The 20,163-nt window shown below is 45.5% G+C and overlaps 1 protein-coding gene across 6 annotated transcripts in view; it reads right to left on the bottom strand.

Moving 5' to 3' along the window:
* Window positions 1–633: 633 nt before the first annotated feature.
* Fam114a2 (family with sequence similarity 114 member A2) overlaps window positions 634–20,163 on the bottom strand; it is a 35,155-nt gene continuing 15,625 nt past the window's right edge. For 2 of the 6 annotated variants that reach the window (XM_038326401.1, XM_038326402.1), the window contains 6 exons: window positions 17,078–17,157; window positions 14,435–14,557; window positions 13,433–13,572; window positions 11,192–11,264; window positions 7,694–7,747; window positions 4,223–5,530 (listed from right to left, as the gene is read on the bottom strand). In XM_038326401.1, the coding sequence (XP_038182329.1) occupies window positions 5,396–5,530; window positions 7,694–7,747; window positions 11,192–11,264; window positions 13,433–13,572; window positions 14,435–14,557; window positions 17,078–17,157 (605 nt within the window). In that variant the 3' untranslated portion in view covers window positions 4,223–5,395. Of the gene's footprint in view, window positions 911–1,853; window positions 3,439–4,222; window positions 5,531–7,693; window positions 7,748–11,191; window positions 11,265–13,432; window positions 13,573–14,434; window positions 14,558–17,077; window positions 17,158–20,163 lie in introns of those variants that run through there. The other 4 variants (XR_005285041.2, XM_038326404.1, XM_038326405.2 and 1 more) reach the window with 4 other exon arrangements.

Genomic DNA, 20,163 nt, shown 5'->3' with positions numbered 1-20,163 from the left:
CAGAGCTGGGCGGCCAGGGAAACTGAGACTCAGGCCGAAATGGATGAGTACCAGGGCTGTAGGCAAATGCAGGACTCTCCTTCCTCCCTCCATGTCCCGTTCCTCCGGGAATGCTGACTTGGAGAGAAGGAAGAGCACCCCACCAAGTCAGACTGTGGCTAGGAGGAGGAGGAGGTGGTCGTCATGGTAACAAGTGGCTAGAGCACTGTGGGTATTACTTGGCTCTCCCTGCTTGGGGAGAAATAAGGGGTCAGTCAGGACAGAAGGTCTGGAGGCAGAGGAAGCAGGTAAGGGGTGAGCTGAAAACTTGGTGTTGTGAAACTACACATGTGTGACCTGGAGTGAGTCCCTGCTTTCGCATAGACCTCTGTTAGCACAGAGGCATCAGGCCCTATGGTCTCCAGCACCCTACGATCCCCACACTTGGGACTTCTCTACGGTGAATCAAGCTGAGAGTTTGCAGAAGGTTGAAAATAGCACCAATGTGACCTAGCGATGACAGCAACTCTCTGGACAACTGTGACATGTCTAGCCCTCCTCCGGGGCCCCACAGAAAACAGAAATTTCGTAGAAATCGTAGCCTTCCTGAGGGGAGGCATTATCGCAAAAAGGTACAGTGACCAAAACTGACCAGCAGATGGAGCCAAGCATCCTGGAATCCTAAACAGATTTCTAGTTTCGGTTTGATGGTGGGGTGGGGGTGTTTTTACGTGTTTGTTTATTCATTTATTTGTTTTCATGGTCCACATACGTGCCACCGCAGTTGGGTGGTGGTCGGAAGGCAACCTTCAGGAGTTGGTTCTTCATGTAGATCCCACAGATTGAACTCAGGACTTCAGGCTTGACATCAGACACCTTTAACCGCTGGGCCATTCCACCAGTCCCTACTTGCAGGGTTTTATTTCCAAAGCTATAGGAGCAAAACCAAATCCCGTATAAGAAATGTGTGTGAGGCTTCCCACCTGCTAGCTACAAAGCTAGACATAAGACTCTGTGGCCAGCCATTATCTTTTTCTCCCTCGTCTCCTCCGCACTCAGCAGGACTCTAGTCAAGCAGAATATATTCCAAGATACCCTGATCTAATTATAGCTTGTTTGTGATATATTAATAAAGATGGGGGTCGCCAGTCAGAGGAATTCAGGCTAGCCAATCAGAGCACCTCGGCTTACATATGCACATAGCACGCGTCAAAATGAACGATAAAGAAGAACACAAAGTCTTACTGAGTGTATGTGGACTGTTTCATTGTGCAGCCCTTCTCCCTTACTGCTGCCCCTCCCCTGGGTTCTCACACCTGTGCAGCCCTTTTTCCCCAACTTCCTTCTGTCCTCACCTTCTCCCTGGGCTGCAAATACCTGTCGGCTGGGTCCTGAGGCTAGGCACAATTTATTCTGTTTCTTGGGCATCACTTCCCGATTCTGTGTGATAAACAATCAGATACTACCAGATGATGAGGCAGAGGCTGGTTGGCCAGGGCACAAGAGAGCACAGAGGTCATGAGAGTCCCACACCCTCCCGTCCGTCAGCTGCTTCACAATTTAACCTTCTAGAACTCTGTGTCCACTCCTGAGCTAGCTCCATCCCCTTGTATCGTGTCTCCGACCTCCTTCTACAGAAACTGGAGCCAGTCTCTTGCAGGCTGTGAACAATTCCATCTCCCAGCAGCCCATGTTAATCGCTTCCTCCCCAACCAGACCCTCTGTGTCCAGGTACATGTGTCTCTCTGGGGAAATCTTCTGGGAGCAGAGCACCCTGTCTCAAGGTGAGGACCCACACTGTTCAGGACAGTGGAAGGGACACTGTTCTAGTTTGATATCTACTGCTGTGAAAAATATCCTTGACCAAAGGCAACTGAGGGAAAGAAATGGTTTATTTCAACTTATACTTCCAGGACGGACACAGTCCAGCACAGAGGGAAGTCAGGCCAGGAACTCAATCGGGAATCATGGAGGAGGATGCTTGCTTACTCTGCACAGGCTACGCTTACCTGGCCTTCTTCTACAGCCCACAACCACTTGACCAGAGGATGGCACAACCCACAATGGACTAAGAGGCCCTCCTGTGTCAAATAACAATGAAGACACTCCCCCACAGACATGCCCACAGACCAACCTAATAAAGACAATTACTCAGTTGAGACTTTTTCTCGGGCGATTCTGGGCTACTAGGACAAGCACTGTAGAGTCCACAAATTCAGTTCAAGTCTGAGCCTGCGGCACGGGACACTCCTTAGCCAAGTAGAGGTCCCAAGCGATATGTCCAAACCAACTCTGACTCCACGTGACCTTGGCTAAGACTCAGTGTGCCTGAGTGCCTTCCGGGTGGTGATCCACAGCTGAGGCCTCTTACCAGCATGCCACAGACTCTACTGTTACTATGCTCCCCCCCCCCAGCCCTCCCCAGTCAGGGCTTTTTACTGCTACTCTGCCCCCCAGTCAGGGCTGAGATAGCACAGGCACCCAACAGTATTGGAGACTGGCCTATCTTTAGACTCAGCTGGTTATGGAATATATACAGAAATCAGACAAGTCAGGTCCTACAACTGAACTGTCTGTTGTTTTAATGCTACATAAATAGAATTATGTGGCATATAGCCTTTAAAATTTTTTTTTCCAGTCCACATAATTAATTCCTCTGGGACTGACCCAAGCTCTTGCAAAAATCTATTATGGGTTCATTTCTTTCATTGCTGAGCAATCCACGTAGTACGGCTGTAGCAGAGTCTGGGACTTTCCAGTTTTGGGGGTGTTGCCAGTGTAGTTGCTAGACATACTGCGTTCCCTTTCTGACCACTAATTAACACAGATGCTCCTACCTCACTGAGGTCTTTATTCCTGCTGTGGCAAACATGTTCTGTGACCACAACCTCCTTTCTATGCCAAGTCCTAGTGGCTCTGGAAAACCCTGACCAGATGCTTCCAAACAGGTTTTCTCATAAGATAGGCATCTCCGTGCGGTTCCCTTCAGGAAACAACAGAATAATCCTGAGGTTAAAACCACACAACAGACTTGCTGCAGAGGTGCTGTGCTTGGAGCCGAGACATCTAAAAGCCAGCCAGTCCTCTTAGTCTGCTTCATGGTCATCATCATAACTGAGAATTACCGTTTCCTTGCGGATGGCTCACGGTGACCGTGTCATGGCATGGCAAATGGGAACTCTGGTGTCTGGGTTTGAGTCCCATCACTGACACGCTGATGACCTCAGATAAATGACTGACCTCTCCCATACCTCAGTTGCTTCATCTAGAAATGGGCATGTTAATAGCAGGGTGGTGGTGAGGATTAAATGGTGTAAGCAGCACACGATACATACTCGGGACAGTGTCTGGGGCCCTCTGTAGATGCTTTACAGAGATTCATCTACCGATGACTGATGCGCAGTGTCATTTGTGACTGGTTTTACAGATAGGAGTGAAGAGTCGGTCATTGTCACAGAGCTGGAAAATGAGGGAGCAGAGATTCACTTAGGAGTCTGTCTATGTGAGTTTCGCAGTTCCCAAACTGGGGGTACCTGGCCCCCGAGTAGCTACGAGAATTAAAGTATACTCCACAGGACTTCCTATTCAAAGCACTCCCTGTGTGAGCTTCCTTGTAGCTGTTGGTGGTTATCAACTCTACAGTTCCAGATCCAGGAGATAGTGGTTCCTTGTGCCACATGCGATCTAAGGCAGCAACAAGGGTGTGATGAATGTCTGTATAGACATCAGCAATGTTAACCTGACCAGAGACAAGACCATCCAACATAGCCATGGTTCGTTACAAGCCGCTGCCCCCTCCCTTCCTCTGAGGCCTCTGCAGCTGCAACATGGAGAAGACTCAGTGAGAGTCAGCAGCATGAACTGACCTGGAACAGGACACACACTGTGTTCTGTTTCCTCAGCACTTAGCCCAGTGTGTCTCTACACAGGACACAGTCAGGTGAGAGCCAAGTCGGAGAGGCACAGAGATCAGAAGACCTAGGTACAGGGCCCAGCTGAGTCTCCTGACGCTGCCTCTTAGGAGGTCTCAGTGCCAGACAATATGATAACCAGCAAGGGTTCTGAGCAGAGAAATGAGCAGACTGGTGTCTGAGAAGCAGACTGCAGCTGGAGCCACACCAGTGTGTGGATTTCCAAAGTTCCCCTCATAGATTCGACATGTTACCTAAGAGGCTTGTCTTTCTCAGAATATCCTTGTTTCTCAGATGCTTCATTTTTAAGCCTTTTATGAAAATAGACAACATTAAAGTAAAATATTTTAATTCTTAATTTTTTTAAATATCACACCTATAAGTAGGCATAATCATATTTTATTGTAAAGTTGTTCAAAGATGAAGGCCAGGGCTCTCAAGTTACCAGAGCCACTAAAAACCACTAAGGTAACAAACATTTTTAAAAAGCCTGGATACCAAAATAGCTCTTAATTGTTGAAAACTGCAATGAAGGCTTAAAAGTATAGGATGGCCACTGAACTGTTTTCAGAGTGCACTAACAAATGCATTAAGACAAAGGAACAATGAGGGAGAAATGTGTTATGTCTGAGGCTAAATCCTGTTATAAGCAAGCATTCACAGGACCAACAAAAACCCCATCACCAAAAGAGCCTCCTCCCCCTCTGGAGTAAACAACTGAAGAATGCACCCTGCATGAATGCAGCCTCAGGCAGGGTGTGCACAATACAGCCTGAAGAGACTCAGAGCATCTACAGACATGCAATAGCATGGTCTTGAATCAAGTTGAGCAGGGGACTCGCTGGGAAAGGAATCATTTGAAGCCAAAGGGCACTTTGCTGTAGTTCATACATATAGCTACAAGTTTCTCCTCCATGCCAAGCATCTGCCAAGATGAGAGGGAGGACCTGTCGGCCATCTCACCTGGGTCTTATGTAGTCTCAGTTCTGCAAAAGCCACAGACTTTATTCCAGTAAAGAGAAAGCCCATGGTGAAAAGAGTGTCTTAAACCCAGGATACTAAATTGAAGTTTTGTTCTTTTTTGTGTAACAACCCACTGGCTACAAATTACATCCATGTCAAACTTGTTAGTGTTTTCTGTTATTTCCAAGAAAGTCCAGCATTTTTGCCAGAATGTCCCAGTGACTTTCCTGAAATATGTCTTTTCTAATACTGTATTACTTCTAAGACTGGGAAGAGCAGTATGCCAATCTGGGTACCTTGGCCATGGAGAGAAGCAAGCACCCCTGTGAGCCTGCAGTCCTGTAAACCTACATCCCTGTGAGCCTAACCCCAGTGAGTCTACAGTCCTGTGAGCCTGAAGCCCTGTGAGCCTGCAGCCCTGTGAGCTGCGCTCCTGCCTGGGTTTCACACACTCGGTGATGTCTCGCTCTGACTGCAAGGCTTCCCTGAAGAAAGTCGGGTTTCTCGGCCTTCATGATCTCAGGTAGACTCCTCTCTGTCCTTCAGTGCTCTGTCAGGGGGCTCTGGGCTGGCGGCTCACCCCTGGGTGACTCTGTCTTGCTCTCGATGAGCGAGATTTGCAGCACAGGCAGGAGAAGCTGGAAGGCATCTTGAATGTAGGAGGCACTGTTTGAGGCCTAGAAGATTGAAAAGTCATCAACAAGAAAAGGTTACAACACCTGAAAGAGAAAGCTCTGAAAGACAACAAAACAACAGACCTGTGTCTGCAATCCAGCAGAAGCCACAGCTTGTGAAGTAAAGAAAGGACAGGCTTGACTACTGTACTCAAGTTTGATACAGGACAAGACAGACCTGGGAGATAATACAGCAGCACCAAAAAGAGTGCCAGCACCCCAACTCCCCCAGGAGAAATGGCCCACTAGATGGCTGCTCACACTTGACATTCAAAGATTGTCTAGCCCAGGACTGAATGGGTTTCTGTTCCCGCACTGGAGTCAAGTACAGACATGCTCTCAGGAGGCTCTGACATCACTGCTCCTCCCACAGATTCAGTGTCACGACAAAGCACCACACTCAGATAAGAACAGTTACAGACAGGTCTGCCTTGTCAGTGGCCATGAGACGAGAAGCCTTAGAGAAGCATCAGGCCCAAGCATCAGGCAGATCTGATGTGTATCTGACTAGGTCTCCCCTTCCAGAATAACAACAGCTCATCACACTAAAGCAAAAATGTACATTTTCGCTGGAGAGACGGCTCAGTGGTTAAGAGCACTGGCTGCCCTTCCATAGGACCTGGGACCAATTCCCAGCACATGGCAGCTCACAACTATCAGTAACTCCAGTCCCAAAAGATTCAAGACCCTCACACAAACTTACACACAGGCAAAACACCAATAAAATAAAAATAAATAAATATTTTTTAAAAAATGTACATTTTAAGAGTATTTCATATTTGTATGTACAAATATCCCATTCAAACTGGCCACAGGGAGCGCACACCAAGACAGCCTACCTTTTGTGCACTTATCAATGGCTGGCACTCCTATCAGAACTTCAGTGGGACACTTGAAAACACACTTCCAGCCAAAAGAGACCTTAGAAATCATCTAGTTCCAGCTCCTTGCACTGAAAACAAGATTCCAACGCAGGACTACAGAGCACTTGAGGGAAGTCCAGGGAGGCCTCCTTGCTGCTAAGTGCTTCCAACTCTATGAACTATAGACTCACTTTTAAAATAACTTAACTGACCACAAGAGTTCTGAGCTACTCAAAGCTGTGTAGCTGGAGAGTTAAGTGCATTTCCTTAACAGTAACTTAAAATAATTTTAAACTAAACAGTCTGGCTGGTTCTTAGTTATTTACTTGTGTGTGCACATGTGGACATGTGTATGCTACACATGTGGAGGTCAGAGAACAACTTTCATGAGTCCACTCTCTCCTTCCACCATGTAGATCCTAGAGATCACACTAATGTTGTCCAGCTTGGTAACAAGAACCCAGACCTACTGAGCCTTCTCACTGACCCTCAACTGATACTTAAAAACTAGCCAATTATCAACACATTCCTCTCACTAGCTTTATGTGTGTTCTAGACAGGCCATCACAGGTCTCAATTGTCAGAGTCTGAAAGCATGGACCCCACCCTGGTGGCAATTTGACCAACTATGGCACACTCTCACACCTCCTCTGGAGACATTTTTGTTATGTGTATTGGTATATTACTTGCATGGATGTATGTGAGAGGGCATCATAAGCATGGTCCTGGAGTTACAGACAGTTGTGAGCTGCCATGTCGGTGCCGGGAATTCAACCCCAAGGCCCCAAGTGCTCTTAACCACTGAGCCATCTCTCCAGCCCCCTCTTCTGGAGACTTAAACCCTATGGTCCTAATGCTCACAGACTGACAAGGATATGCAAGCTCAGTGCCACTCTGTCAAACAGAGGACTTTTTCCTTGGAAATGGTCACATGCCTTGTTTTCTAACACCTCTGCACGAGACCCAACCCTTCAGGAAGAGCTTGTCTGGGGGTGTCAGCCCTTTGTGTTTAGCAGCTGGTCTCTAGGAGGTGTTTCATTACTGAGAATTGTGCATTCAGCTGTCAAGGGGCAGGGACTGGGAATGACAGCTGATGGCTTCTTCCATCCAAGTTTACCCTGCAGCTTTGTTACACCTTATAAATACTGAGTAGGGAATGAATATAATGAACATCAAAGAAACAGCAATAGTCATATCTGTATCAGCAGGACTAAAATGCAATCTGGTTTTTAAAAAGCAGAAACTAAGGATGTAATAAATTAATGCATAATGCCTTAGAGATGCAAAAACCATTACTACTAACCTCTAGAAACACTGCAGTGATTACTGGATTCAGAACATCTGCCTTTTCTCTGACCTGGAACAAAGGAGAGAGTTTTGTCACAGTGCACCTTAAGAAAACAACAGGCAGAACAGATTCCCACCTTGAAACACACATAGGTAAAAAAGGCACAAAACATCTCAACCAAGGAAGGGCAAAGTGTCATTTCTGGAGAGAACTTTTGAAGTGCTGTAAACTTCCTTTTTGTGCCTTTCTATGCTACCAAACTGAGAATGCGCTGCTTTGTAGTTTGGGGGAGGGTGCTGCTGCTAATGTTTCTTGGTGTGTGTGTGCGCGCTTGTGTGCATATTCTCAAGTACACGGGAGTGTGGAGGGCAGAGGACAACAGTTCAGAAGTCAGTTCCCTCCTTCTGCCATGGCTTCTGGACACTGAACTCGGGTCATCAGGTTTGCTCAGCAAGTGTCTTTACCCTGAGTCATCTCACCAACCCTGTAGTCATTTACCAACTTTTTAAACATCTTCACTCTGTATGGTATAGACACAAAATGCAGTTCTATTCAGGCAAAAAGAGAAATGAAGGAATGCCACTAGCAGGAGAGATGATACTCTCCATACCACCCTCATACTGGGTAGAATAGATGGAATCTAGAGTGACATATCTAAGAGCGTGTGGAGAACAGGATGGGAGGTATGGCAGTCTAAGCAAGACTATTTAAGAGACAGCACTAGGAGGGACAAGAGAGAAAAATGGGGGTGAATATGTACACATGATGGCTAGTGTTGTCAACTTGACAGACCCCAGAATCAGTTGAGAGCCGGGCCTCTGAACACACCTCTAAGGGGTTATCTTGACTGGGTTAAGTGACTGCTGGTAGGACCACCCCTAAGCAGGGGCTCCTGCACTGCTTAAGGAGTGCAGGCTGAACACCAGCACACATGCATCCGCTGCTCTCTTCTCCTGACTGCAGACGATGTGACCAGCTGCCTCCAGCTCCTGCTGTCTGACCTCCCCACCGTGGTGGACTTCATCCTGTAACTTTCCACTTTGGACTGTATTGGTCACAGTGTTCTATCATAGCAGCAGAAAAAGAAACCAAGACAGGGCACTCAAAGAAATTAAAACAATGAAATACACACGCAGATAAACCATAAGGAGAAAAGTAATCTTCATTTTAGAAGGGCAGTTGGAAATCTGACTTCAGAACACCTCAACTGTTGTGAAGAAAGGCACTTGTGAGTCTCCCTTCATGCAAACACAGCATGAATTTCAACTGAACACGTCAGCACTCTGTAGTTGACTAGCCATCTTAAAACCACAAAACGGCTCCATTCAGGAAATCCAGGAGCTTGTTTAAAGAAACTACTAGGAGGGAAAAGAAGCTGCGGCCTAGGATTACTCCAAAGAGAAAGTCCAAACTCCAGCTTTAGAATTTCATCAGGCCAAGGTTTTGCTAAATTTAGGGCCCCACAGCAACTCTTCCACAACACTGATGTGCACACTGTGAAGTCTGCTCCGTGCCCCTGGTTTATCTCACTGTGATCATTGGTTTCCTGGTCACCTTCTACATCACTCACTGACCTTCAGTAACTATAGACTGTAACAATGGAGCAGGCAGAGCAGCAGACAGCCAGAGCAGGAAACTGGCTGAAAACACTTTCAGCCAAACAAGGAAACAGAATGTGAACAGCAAGGCTACAAACTCTTACAGCCCACTTCCAGTGACATAAGTTCTCCAGCAAGGCTCAACATCCTAGAAATTCCATGACCTTCCCAAACAGCACCAGGGACCAAACGGCCAAACACCTGAGTCTACGGCAGTTATTCCTCATGTAAGCCACCATGGTATAATACATGGTACTCAAATAAAGACATAAGAAATAAAACGTGTGTCTAGGGTGTCAGGACCTCCGGCAAGGGGACAGAGACTTCAGTGGGGAAGGGGTGACCTCTATGGTGGTGCATGAGACCGAAGAATGCAAACCCATGAAGCTGTACCCTGCCCCTCCCACCACACACACAAATTAACTCAATATTCATCACAGACATAAGGGCTCAACACTCATCAAAGAAAGCTCAAAGTTGGTCTGGGTTAGCTGACAACTTCTCAGGTAAAACACCAAAATTGTATGTGATGATGAAAACTACTGAGAGTAGAATTTTGATGAAATTTTTAAACTGTGCATGGGATACCATCAAGAAAATAAAACAGGAACACCGATATGGTGGCATACATCTGTAATTCCAACAGTTAGGAAGCAAAGGCAGGAGGACAGCAAGGTCAAGGCCAGCCTGGACTACACAAACCCTGTCTCAAAAACCCAAAAGATGGACCTACAACTCAGTGGTGGAGTATTTGCTGTGCACATATAAGTCCCTGGATTTGATTGCCAGCACTGCAAAAGCAGACAAGTAAAAAATATAAACAACCCATGTTCGGAGGGAGAGTCTGTGCCTAGCACATACCTGACAAGAAGCTGATTCCGTAAGACACAAGAAGCTCCTAAATGTCCTAAAATCCAGTAATGAAAAACAAACAACCCAATTAAAGGCACTGCATCAGACAAGTGGCCATGAAAGTGTATGGAAAGGCACTCAGAATCATTAGACACTAGAGAAATGCAAATCTAGTCAGCAGAGAGGCACCACTTCACACTCCCCAACACACTGAAAACCACAAAGGAACCACCGCTAACACTGGTGAAGATGCAGGGAAACCGGCATTTCATGCACCGCTGGTAAGAGCGCAAAACTATGGAGCCATTTTGGAAGCAATCTGACATTTACCATCTTCCCTAGAAAGCCCAGCGAGTCTGCATCTCGTACTCTACCCGAGAGAAGTGAAACCGTGAACACAAGAGCTCACACCATGCTCGTGACAGCACCATTCACAACAATCACAAACAGGACCAGTCCAAAGGTCTATCAACTGAAAAAGATAAAACGTGGTATACTCAGCCATAAAATAAAGTTTGATAAAAAACAGGAAGTACCAGCACATGCTAAAACGGGACTAACTTCAAAACTACCATGCTAATCTAACAAAACATACACCTGAGCCGGACGGTGGAGGCGCTCGCCTTTAATCCCAGCACTCGGAAGGCAGAGGCAGGCGGATCTGTGTGTTCGAGGCCAGCCTGGTCTACAAGAGCTAGCTCCAGGACAGACTCTAGAAACTACAGGGAAACCCTGTCTCAAAAAACAAACAAAAAAACCCAAAACATACACCTGTGATCCCGCTGAAATAAAAGTCAGAATAGGAAAGCTTTGTGGAGACAGGAAATGCACCATCATCGCCTAGGATTAGGGAATGTGGAGAAGGAAATGGGAGTCGCTACTGTGTGGAAAACTTAGGGGGCAGTGATGAAATATCCTAAAATCCAATTCTAGTAACAACTGTACATCTCTGTAAATAGACGCACTAACAACCATCAACTGGTACCCTGAAACATGTAAGTTTTACAGTGTGTAAATTGTATCAAGTATTCAGCCATTAGCCCCACAAGGCAGGAACTCTTACCCCGGCAGTGGTGAGGCAGGTGGTAAACTCTTTAGACAGGGAGCCCAGGTCTTTACAGAGCACGACTGTCACCCTGCAGAGAAGAACACATCAGAGGAGTCCTTTCTTTCTCCTTCTACTCCTGTAATAACCCAAACAGGCCACTCCTAATAACAGTGGAGAAGGAAGCCTTTAAAAGTGCAGACACACCTTTCTCTCCTAGTGTTCCAGTATGGACTACACATTCTAAAGTGACACACAGAGTGACCGGGCCACTTGTTCTGTACTCCATCTTGGGTTCCAGGGCCACCATCAGTACTTGGGAGGGGTAAGTGCTGATAAGTGCCCATTTCTTCCTGCTTCAGACAGACCCTTGCCTGCTGCCTTTTCCTACAAGGGATGCTTCTTGGGTGGATGAGCTCCGACTCTGCGCTGGAACCATGCTGCTCTTCCTCGTCAAGACTTGTCAACCAATCATCCTCCTCCAGGCTCCGGTCCCTGAAGGACAGCCCTCCACTTCCTAGTGCCCTTCCTTCTTGCCTAAGTCTCTCCAGCCTGAACAGTGAAAACGCTCCCTGCCCTGGCTCATCTCTCACCTGCAATTGTTTTCTCAGCTCTTCCGTACCTAGTGATAACTGCCCAATGCTCAAACACTGGCATATTCTCCGTATCATGTGTTGACTCCTCTACTCTCTCAACACCACTATGAGCCAGACAGGCACTGATATTATTGGCTGGGGGTTTTTGTTTTTTGTTTTGTTCTGTTTTGGAGAAAGAGTCTCTCTATGTAACTCTGGATGTCCAGGAACTATGGAGACCAGGCTGGTCTCAAACTCAGAGAACCATTTGCCTCTGCCCCAAAATGCTGGGGAAACAATAAAACTAAAGGAAGTTAAGCAACCTGGCCACTGTCACTCAGCTAATAACTAAGTCAAAAGATTAGTTAGTTGCAGACATCCTAGTACTAAAAGTCTGCTCAGAACCCTCGCATTTTTGGTTGTCTATCAGTTTTATCCTAACTGACCATTCATAGGGTGCCCCTTTTTGACTCCTAAAGGCATGTTTCGGTAAGTAAATACAATCATTTCTTCCCAAAGAAGGCCATACTGACTAGGAGAGCTTTCCCTAAAAAGCCTGCCCACTTCCCCATGAAAAACCTAGGAGAACGGCAGCAGTGCCGCTGAGCTTAGCATCAAACACCAACCTAATTCCCACCAGAAGAAAAGAAATATAGTTCAGTATGCACTCACTCAAAAAATACCTATGGAAAAGCCTTTGTGGAAGACAACAGCGAGCAGAGCTCTGGCTCTCATGGGCTTTAACCTACTGGCCAATCAAGGGCAAGATCACACACACACACACACACACACATTTATCTCACACACACACACATTACACACACACACACACACTTATCTCTTTCACACACACACACACACACACGTATGTATGCACACATACATAAAAACTGTCTACTTCGATTTAGAACTACTAGGCTTAGGTTTACCCTTCCTACTGAATTATTCACATTTTACTACTTTGAAATGTTTGTTCAAAATCAGCAAAAAAAAATTTTAAAAAAGAAAATTTATGCTGGGCTTGGGCAGCCTCCTTTAACTGCCTGGGGTCCATAGCTCCTCCATTTGTAAAGCTGTGCTAATCAGTCACCTTTTGTGCTGCTGTAAAAGTCAGAACTAATAAACATTCATCCTTAGCATGGCGCCTGGCATACAACGAACAGTGGTAAGTAATAACTGTAATTAAGAGCTGAAGTATTTAGGACTACTTTCTGTAGTTACTTGTTCCAAGTTCCCCTCCTACTGAGACTAACAATCTGCAAAGAAATGGTTTTCAGAGAACAAATCCTTTAATGAAATGGGGAGGTTTATATGTAGATTTTTTTTTTCCTGATCACTAACAATACCCTAAACACGTACCCATGGTGCAATGGGAACAAAACCTTGTTAAAAAGCAACTTTCTAAAACCTGGAAGGAGCTGGGCGGTGGTGGCACATGCCTTTAATCCAGGCACTCAGGAGGCAGAGGTGGGAGGATCTCTGTGAGTTCGAGGCCAGCCTGGTCTACAGAGCTATTTCCAGGACAGGCTCTAAAGCTACAGAAAAACCCTGTCTCAAAAATAAAATAAAATAAAATAAATAAATAAATAAATAAATAAATAAATAAATAAAATAAAACCTGGAAGGAGCAAGAAAAGCCTCTCAGCAGTTTCCCTTTGAGAGATGCAGGCTGTATTACACTTACTGAGAGAGTGTCTGGCTCCTCTCTAAGGCTGTCACCTCCTGCTTCTGGCCATGCAGGACCAATGCCGCTGTTTTGTGGAACAGTTCAATTGAGCAGGCAGTCAGTTCTGCTAAGCTCCGGATTGCAAATGCATGGATATCCTAAGAATCAGAGCAAGCAAAGAAACAATATTATTGTTGGTGTTTATTGCTGCAAGTGAAATGACGGTCCCTGCTTCCCACACTGAGAATGCAGTGCTTCCCGCGCAGGAAGGATGAAGGCCACTGTTTGCTAGACCTGCTCTTCTTCCACAGTGCGGCTCACAACTACAGAAGACACACAGCTGGCTGTGACCATGTAACTAACTCTGGCCAAAGGACTGAGGTAAGTGTCTGACAACTTACTCTGAGTTAACATCCAACTTCCCGCCTTCCTTCCACCCTTCACTATTTTTCTTCATTCCTCGCCTACAGTCTGAAACTAAAATGATGCTGCCATCCTGAATCATAGCATTGAAATTGCTGATACAAGCCTAACAAAATAAAAGGACCCTCATATCAACTGCAACCTCTATTTTAGTGGGGGGGGGGGTTATTCACCTTTGTGTGTGCACGTGGAATCCAGAGGCCCGTGGCTAATGTTTATATCACTATCCACTTTTTTTTTTTTCAAGACAGGGCTTCTCTGTTTAACAGCCCTAGCTGCCCTGAAACTAGCTCTGTAGAACATCGCCTGGCTTCACTTTATTTTTTGTGACAGGGTCTCTCACTGTACTTGGAGTTTATGGATAGAGGTGGACTGGCTGGCCAGTGAGACCTGGGAGAATCCTCCTGCCTTCACACTCCCACACCCTCCCATGCTGGGGTTACAACTGTGTAATACTACACCAGCCTTTTATGTGGATGCTGGGAACCTAAGTTTAGGTCCAAATGCACAGGCAGCAAGCACTTTACCACTAAGCCATCTGCCCGCCCCCTCAATTTTATCTTTTTTTTTTTTTAAGAGCTTAGTTGCTTTGGTTACCTCTATTGAATTCTTTTTGGCTTCTTCAACATTTTCTGTCTCCAACTGTTTTTCTCCTCCTTCGTTCTCTGTTGCTGGTTTAGCCAGAGATGTCCTAATCCATTCGTAGGCTGTATTTCTTGCCTAAATAAGGAAGATAATCCAACAATTCAATGCAGTTCTTATCAGGAATATATCAGCACTCTGGAGGACATGCTCTTTTCATCAGAAAAGACCATGTGACTTTTAAGTCCTTGTCTTACTAGATACAAACTCGTACAATGAACCTTGTCCAATGGCTCCTTGTGAACCCCGCTGGCTCTGTGGCTTATGTTAGGTAGAGTGCAGGCATCTGGAGCACACATGAGACGCGTACATGTGCTCCTGAAAGTGGAAGCCAGGTCAAGCTGCAGAGCACTCCCCAGCCCAGGGTCCTCCACATCCCTCACTCAATCCTGCCCACACCAAAGACTTCTACTCACCATCCACAACCTGAACATTCTTAAAATTCATAAAAATGGGTCCTACAATCACTCTCATTTGTACCTGCATGTTTAAAGCACAGCCAACATCAAACACGCCCACAGTCACATGTACTGATCCACTCACTGACTTACCGTGTGAAGACTGCCACTCCATACAAACTCCACAATTCTCCTTTCTCCTGGCAATGAACCTTTCTCAAGTTTCCCTGTTTTGTTTTGTTGGTTGGTTTTAACATGGTCTTATGGTTGTTCACACACTTCACAGTCACTGTCTACAAGGTCAGTGTAATGCGGACCTTGCTGGCCTGCCTACACTCTCTACAGATCTCACCCCGCTCACCCTACTACTGTTTCTGCCTAGATCATGACTTCCAATCTTAACTTCTTTCTCTGAAAAATTAAAGCCTGCTAGACACTTGCTGATGCTCTGCAACTACTCCCCATACAGCAGGTGAAGGAAATGGAGTATTCTCGTCCTATCCCTAACCCATCCTTTCATCAGTCAAGCTTTAGAGGTGCTGTTCTATACTGAATGACTCAGTGTGAGAGCCAACTAGGATTTTTCTCCAATCTGCTCCCTCCTTCCTCCTCTATTGCCATTATTTGCACTCAGAGCCACATCATGACTAGTCTGCTTCTGATGCAGCTCACCTTCAATTTATTTTCACTGCCGCGATGCTGTCAGTGATCTGCCTACCACAGAGAGCTGACCATTCCCTCTGTGGTGGCTTGAATAAGAATAGACCCCATAAGAGTGTATGCTGGAATGCTTAGTCAGCAGTTAGTGGAACTGTTTGGAAGGATTAGGAGATATAGCTTTATTGGAAGAGGTATGTCATTGGGGGTGGGCTTCAAAGTCCACATCAGGCTCATGGTGGGTGTGTGTGTGTGTGTGTGTGTGTGTGTGTGTGTCTGGTGCCATACCTGCCTGCCTGCCACCATGCTCCCCGCCATGATGGTCATGGACTAACTCTCTGAAACTGAGTAAGCAAGCCCTAATTAAATGCTGTCTTTTAATAGTTGCCTTGAACAGCCACCACGTCACACTCCTGGCATCATGGGGTCAGGGCTGAGCGGCCATGCCTTCCCCACTATGGCAGACTAAGATCCTCTGAAAACATGAGCTAACTAAGTCTTTCCTCCCTTGAGCTGCTGACATCAGAAATTCCAGTCCCAGTGACATAACAATTGCAAGGAGATCGAGTGCTAAGTGGCTGCTGAGCACACACTGGGGATGCACCATCTTCCCCAGACCAGCACACCAGAACACAACGCAAAGCCTCTCACTTCTCATCTGCTGGGAGGGTAGAAAGGATGGCTGTGCTGACTCCACACAGCCAGCAGCTCTGTGGCCAAGCAATGATGCATGCCTGCTGCTGACTTCCGCTGCAGCTGTTCAGGGTTGGAAGAGATGGATGCAGAGGCTGGAAGCAACGCATGAAAACCAACAGTATCTCATAAGCAGACAGTGGAATGCATAGGAGTGCCCTTCTCTGAGCTCAGACAAGACTCTTACACACATGAGGACAGTGCAGAGTCTCCACCAAAGACCAGGCTCAGTCATGGTACTTCCTCACCCCACATTCTAAATGGTCACTAGCACAGTCACTGTCAGTCATTGTATGGCCACAGCAATGTCCAGCTCCAGGTCCAAACAGGAAGGGGCCACAGCTCATCATCTCTGATCAGTGATCTCACTCAGTAGACACTTGACTTGACCTTTGATTCCATGAAGTTTGGTCAGCACTGTCAACTTTAAATGACCAACTCTACAGGCTTGATTAAGCATTCAAGCAAATGAAGCACTCCATATAAACAGGTCAGAAAGGGACATGTGATGAAGAGGTGGACATGGGCTTCACACGCTAACCTGGAGAGCAGGAGGCAGGGAAAATGTGTAGAATCCTTTTCTAGAACTATCAAGAATACACCCTCCATGCTGGCAATTTAATTGGCCAGAAAATTACAATCTTACGTCCATGTATTGGTGGCAGGGGTTGGGGGGGTGGATATGAGACAAGGTCTTGCTAAGTAGCCTAAGTTGGCTTCGCTTTGAACATGCAACCCCCCTGCATCAGTCTCCCAAGTGGTGGAATCACAAGCATGTGCCACCACACCATACTACCCATGAAAAACTTAAAAACAAAATAACGAAGATCCCCAAAATGGAGTAACTTACCCTGGTGAGTTTCTCTGGTCTAGAAGAGACATGAAGCTGAGCGAACAGCTCTGTTATCTCCTTGGTAAAATCTTCATCACCTAAAAACCAAGGCCCACATAAAACATTCGAGAAAGACCACCAAGGATGCTTCGCTGTCTAGATTTAAGTCAACTTGATCCAAGCTGAGTTATCTGAGAGGAATGAACCTCGATTGAGAAAATGTCCCTCTAAGATGGGGCTGTAGGAAAGCCTGTAGAGCACTGTCTTCATCGGTGATTGGTCGGCCTCCCGACCCAGCTGATTGTGGGCAGTCACACCTGCGCTGGTGATCCTGGGTTCTACAAGATACAGGCTGAGAAAGCCATGAAGATCAAGCCAGTAAGAAGAAGCATCCTCCATGGCCTCGCATCAGCTCCTGCCTCCAGGTTTCTTCCCTGTCTGAGCTCTTTCTCTGACTCCTTCAGCAAAGAATTGTTACCTAAAAGTGTAAGCAAAATAAACCCTTTCCTCCCTAAGTTGCTCTTGTCAGAGTATTCTCCCAGTATTAAAGGCCCTCACTAGGATAAGGAGACACAAAACATGTGAGCTAATGTGCGGTCATGATCACAGCACACAAAAGACACCTACACAAATAATAATGCCCTCCTCTTCTCTCATCTTAACCCTGCCCATTGGCCCCTGCTGAGGCCCAGCCCATGTAGTGTAGAACAGAACACTTAAAATACAGAAATCTTTGAGCACTAAGAAGAGTATTTCTTAATCATAAGTCCATGGTGCATAAGACCAAATTAGTTCTCCTTTATACCTAATATTTCCCCAAAAACATCCCCAGAAAAATTCCGGGGGGGGGGGGCGCATCTTGGTTCTTTTCTTCCACCTGTACTTCTGTCCTCTCTCTTGACAGCTAAGGCAGAGAATAAAAACGATTTACTGATCCCAGAATGACAGGCTTTGGGAAAAGTTATGCGCTGATACAGCCCTCATTCACATAACTCATGTAAACAACTCCTAGTCACAACCAACCATGAAAGGAAACAACATCTGGCTCCCATAGTCATTTGGTTTTCCCAACTAAGCTCTAAATATGACTGGGTGTAGGGAGGACTCTGGAACCACCTGGAACGGTCCAAGGAGCTCGCAAAATAATCAATTATAAATCTATATTTCACCCACATAACAATACCACCCTGTGGTATATTTTAGGTTGTTCATAACAGAACATTACAACAGCACATATGTTAAACTTATAAGCATTCAACTATATTATCTGACTGATCAAAAAGCTGTTACTATTAAAAGCAGTGATGAAAAATGTGGTAATTGCTGTCAAGTCCTGCTACAAAAAACTGAGGCCACAAACAGCTGCTGCATTAGAACAGAAGTAGTTGCTGGGCTGGGCTGGGGCTCAGTGGCCGAGTGTCTGTTTAGAGCATGGATGGAAAGGAGGCAGGCTTCTGCTTAGAGGGCTGTGAGAAGAGAGGCTGGAGCTGCCCATACAGAAAGACTCTGAAATGAGGTCTAGAAACATGGGGGCTCATGGGAAGGAAAGCAACCAACATCCAGAGCTGGGCTCTGCACCGTCTCCTCCTGTTATTCCCAAATTTCTGTCTTAACAGTGACATACAATTAACTATCAAGTCACTGAGCATTTTCCACCAAAATCAGAGAACTGGGACAGGCAGGCAGGAGAATCACATAGGAAAGTTGAGGCAGGGCAGGCAGGAGGACTGTGCTAGAAACCACTACTGTGTTTTCGAAGTCTTCATTCCTAGCAAAGGTAAGCAGAAATGTCACAGATAATTCCATCTGTTCAGAAAATTTGGAGCCCTCTGAACAGTAAAGAAAAATGAAGAGTTCTAATTATCGTACAAATCCCAGATGTGGACTAAATTGAACAAGGACTGTTAATTTTTCCATGTACAAATAACCTAAATTAGGTTGACAAATAAATGGGAACTGTCTGGTTAGGAACAATGGAACAACTTAAAACTGCTTTATTGGTTTCCTGTTGACTTTTTTAAAATGCAGATTTTCCCCCTATTTACTTATGTTATCTAAATAATGAAAATACTGGCAAACATTTGTTTGGTACCTATTATGTGCCTGGCTACAAATATATTTAATTTTTTCCTCATGACACCATGAGAGGAATTAGATCATCTTCTAACCAAGATGAAACCAAGGCTCCATGCTGAGACACTAACAGAGGTCACATGGCTTTGTGAGAGGTGGGTCTTCATTGAGAACCCAAGTCTAACTTCACTGTATCACTTGGGGTACTAAACTGGCATCTCAAGCTCTCCAGACAATTTCTAAAACACACATTCAAATCCCATTTCCAATCAAGAGCTGAACTTTACATAAACTGTCCCTTAATGAGATGTTACAAACACAGCCATCTTGACTTCTCAGTACACAAAGAGAACAGAAAACATCCCTGTCTTACTTAGGTAAAGCCACACTCAGCCTCTGTTCTTCTCACACAGAAGGCCCAAGAGATGTCTCAGAGGATCTTTGCTTTGCTTTCAGTAGACTAAATTATTTGATTTCCCACTCACAGTAGATTGGAAAGGAAAAAATTAAGTGAGACTAAGAGCCGTCTAAGACAAGCTTCCCATACTCAAAAGAAGTCAAAGATGAATCACCAAAAAACAGGGACACACAGCTCTAAAGCAATCACAATCACAGAGGGTTTTCTATAGGGCTGTAGTTTGGCATAATTAGCCCAGAAATCCTCAAACATTATAACCCTGTGGCCTCCTATAAACTATTACTTTAAATGCAAAGTATGTATGTGTGTATATATATATATATATATATTAAATGCGATAAAATTAAAACTAATGTATTTAATTCATTAAAAATAATAAACACTATAATCAGGATATATTGTATGAGGAAAAGATCTTTTTTCAATAAAAGAAAAACTGCAAACTCTTGGGAATAAAATGAAGCCAGGCTGGGCAGATGGCTCCATGAGTAGCGTGCCCGCTGTGCAAGGACCATGACTCACATTAGAATCTGCAGCACGCACATGAAACCCAGGCATGGCAGTGGGAATGCAGAGCAGAGGACACTGGAAGCTCACTGGTCAGCCAGCCTAG

Source organism: Arvicola amphibius, chromosome 4 (assembly GCF_903992535.2).
Source record: "Arvicola amphibius chromosome 4, mArvAmp1.2, whole genome shotgun sequence".
In the NCBI taxonomy this organism is placed as follows: domain Eukaryota; kingdom Metazoa; phylum Chordata; class Mammalia; order Rodentia; family Cricetidae; genus Arvicola; species Arvicola amphibius.
Note: the sequence above shows the minus strand (reverse complement) of the source record. Positions and strands in the feature narration are given on the sequence as shown.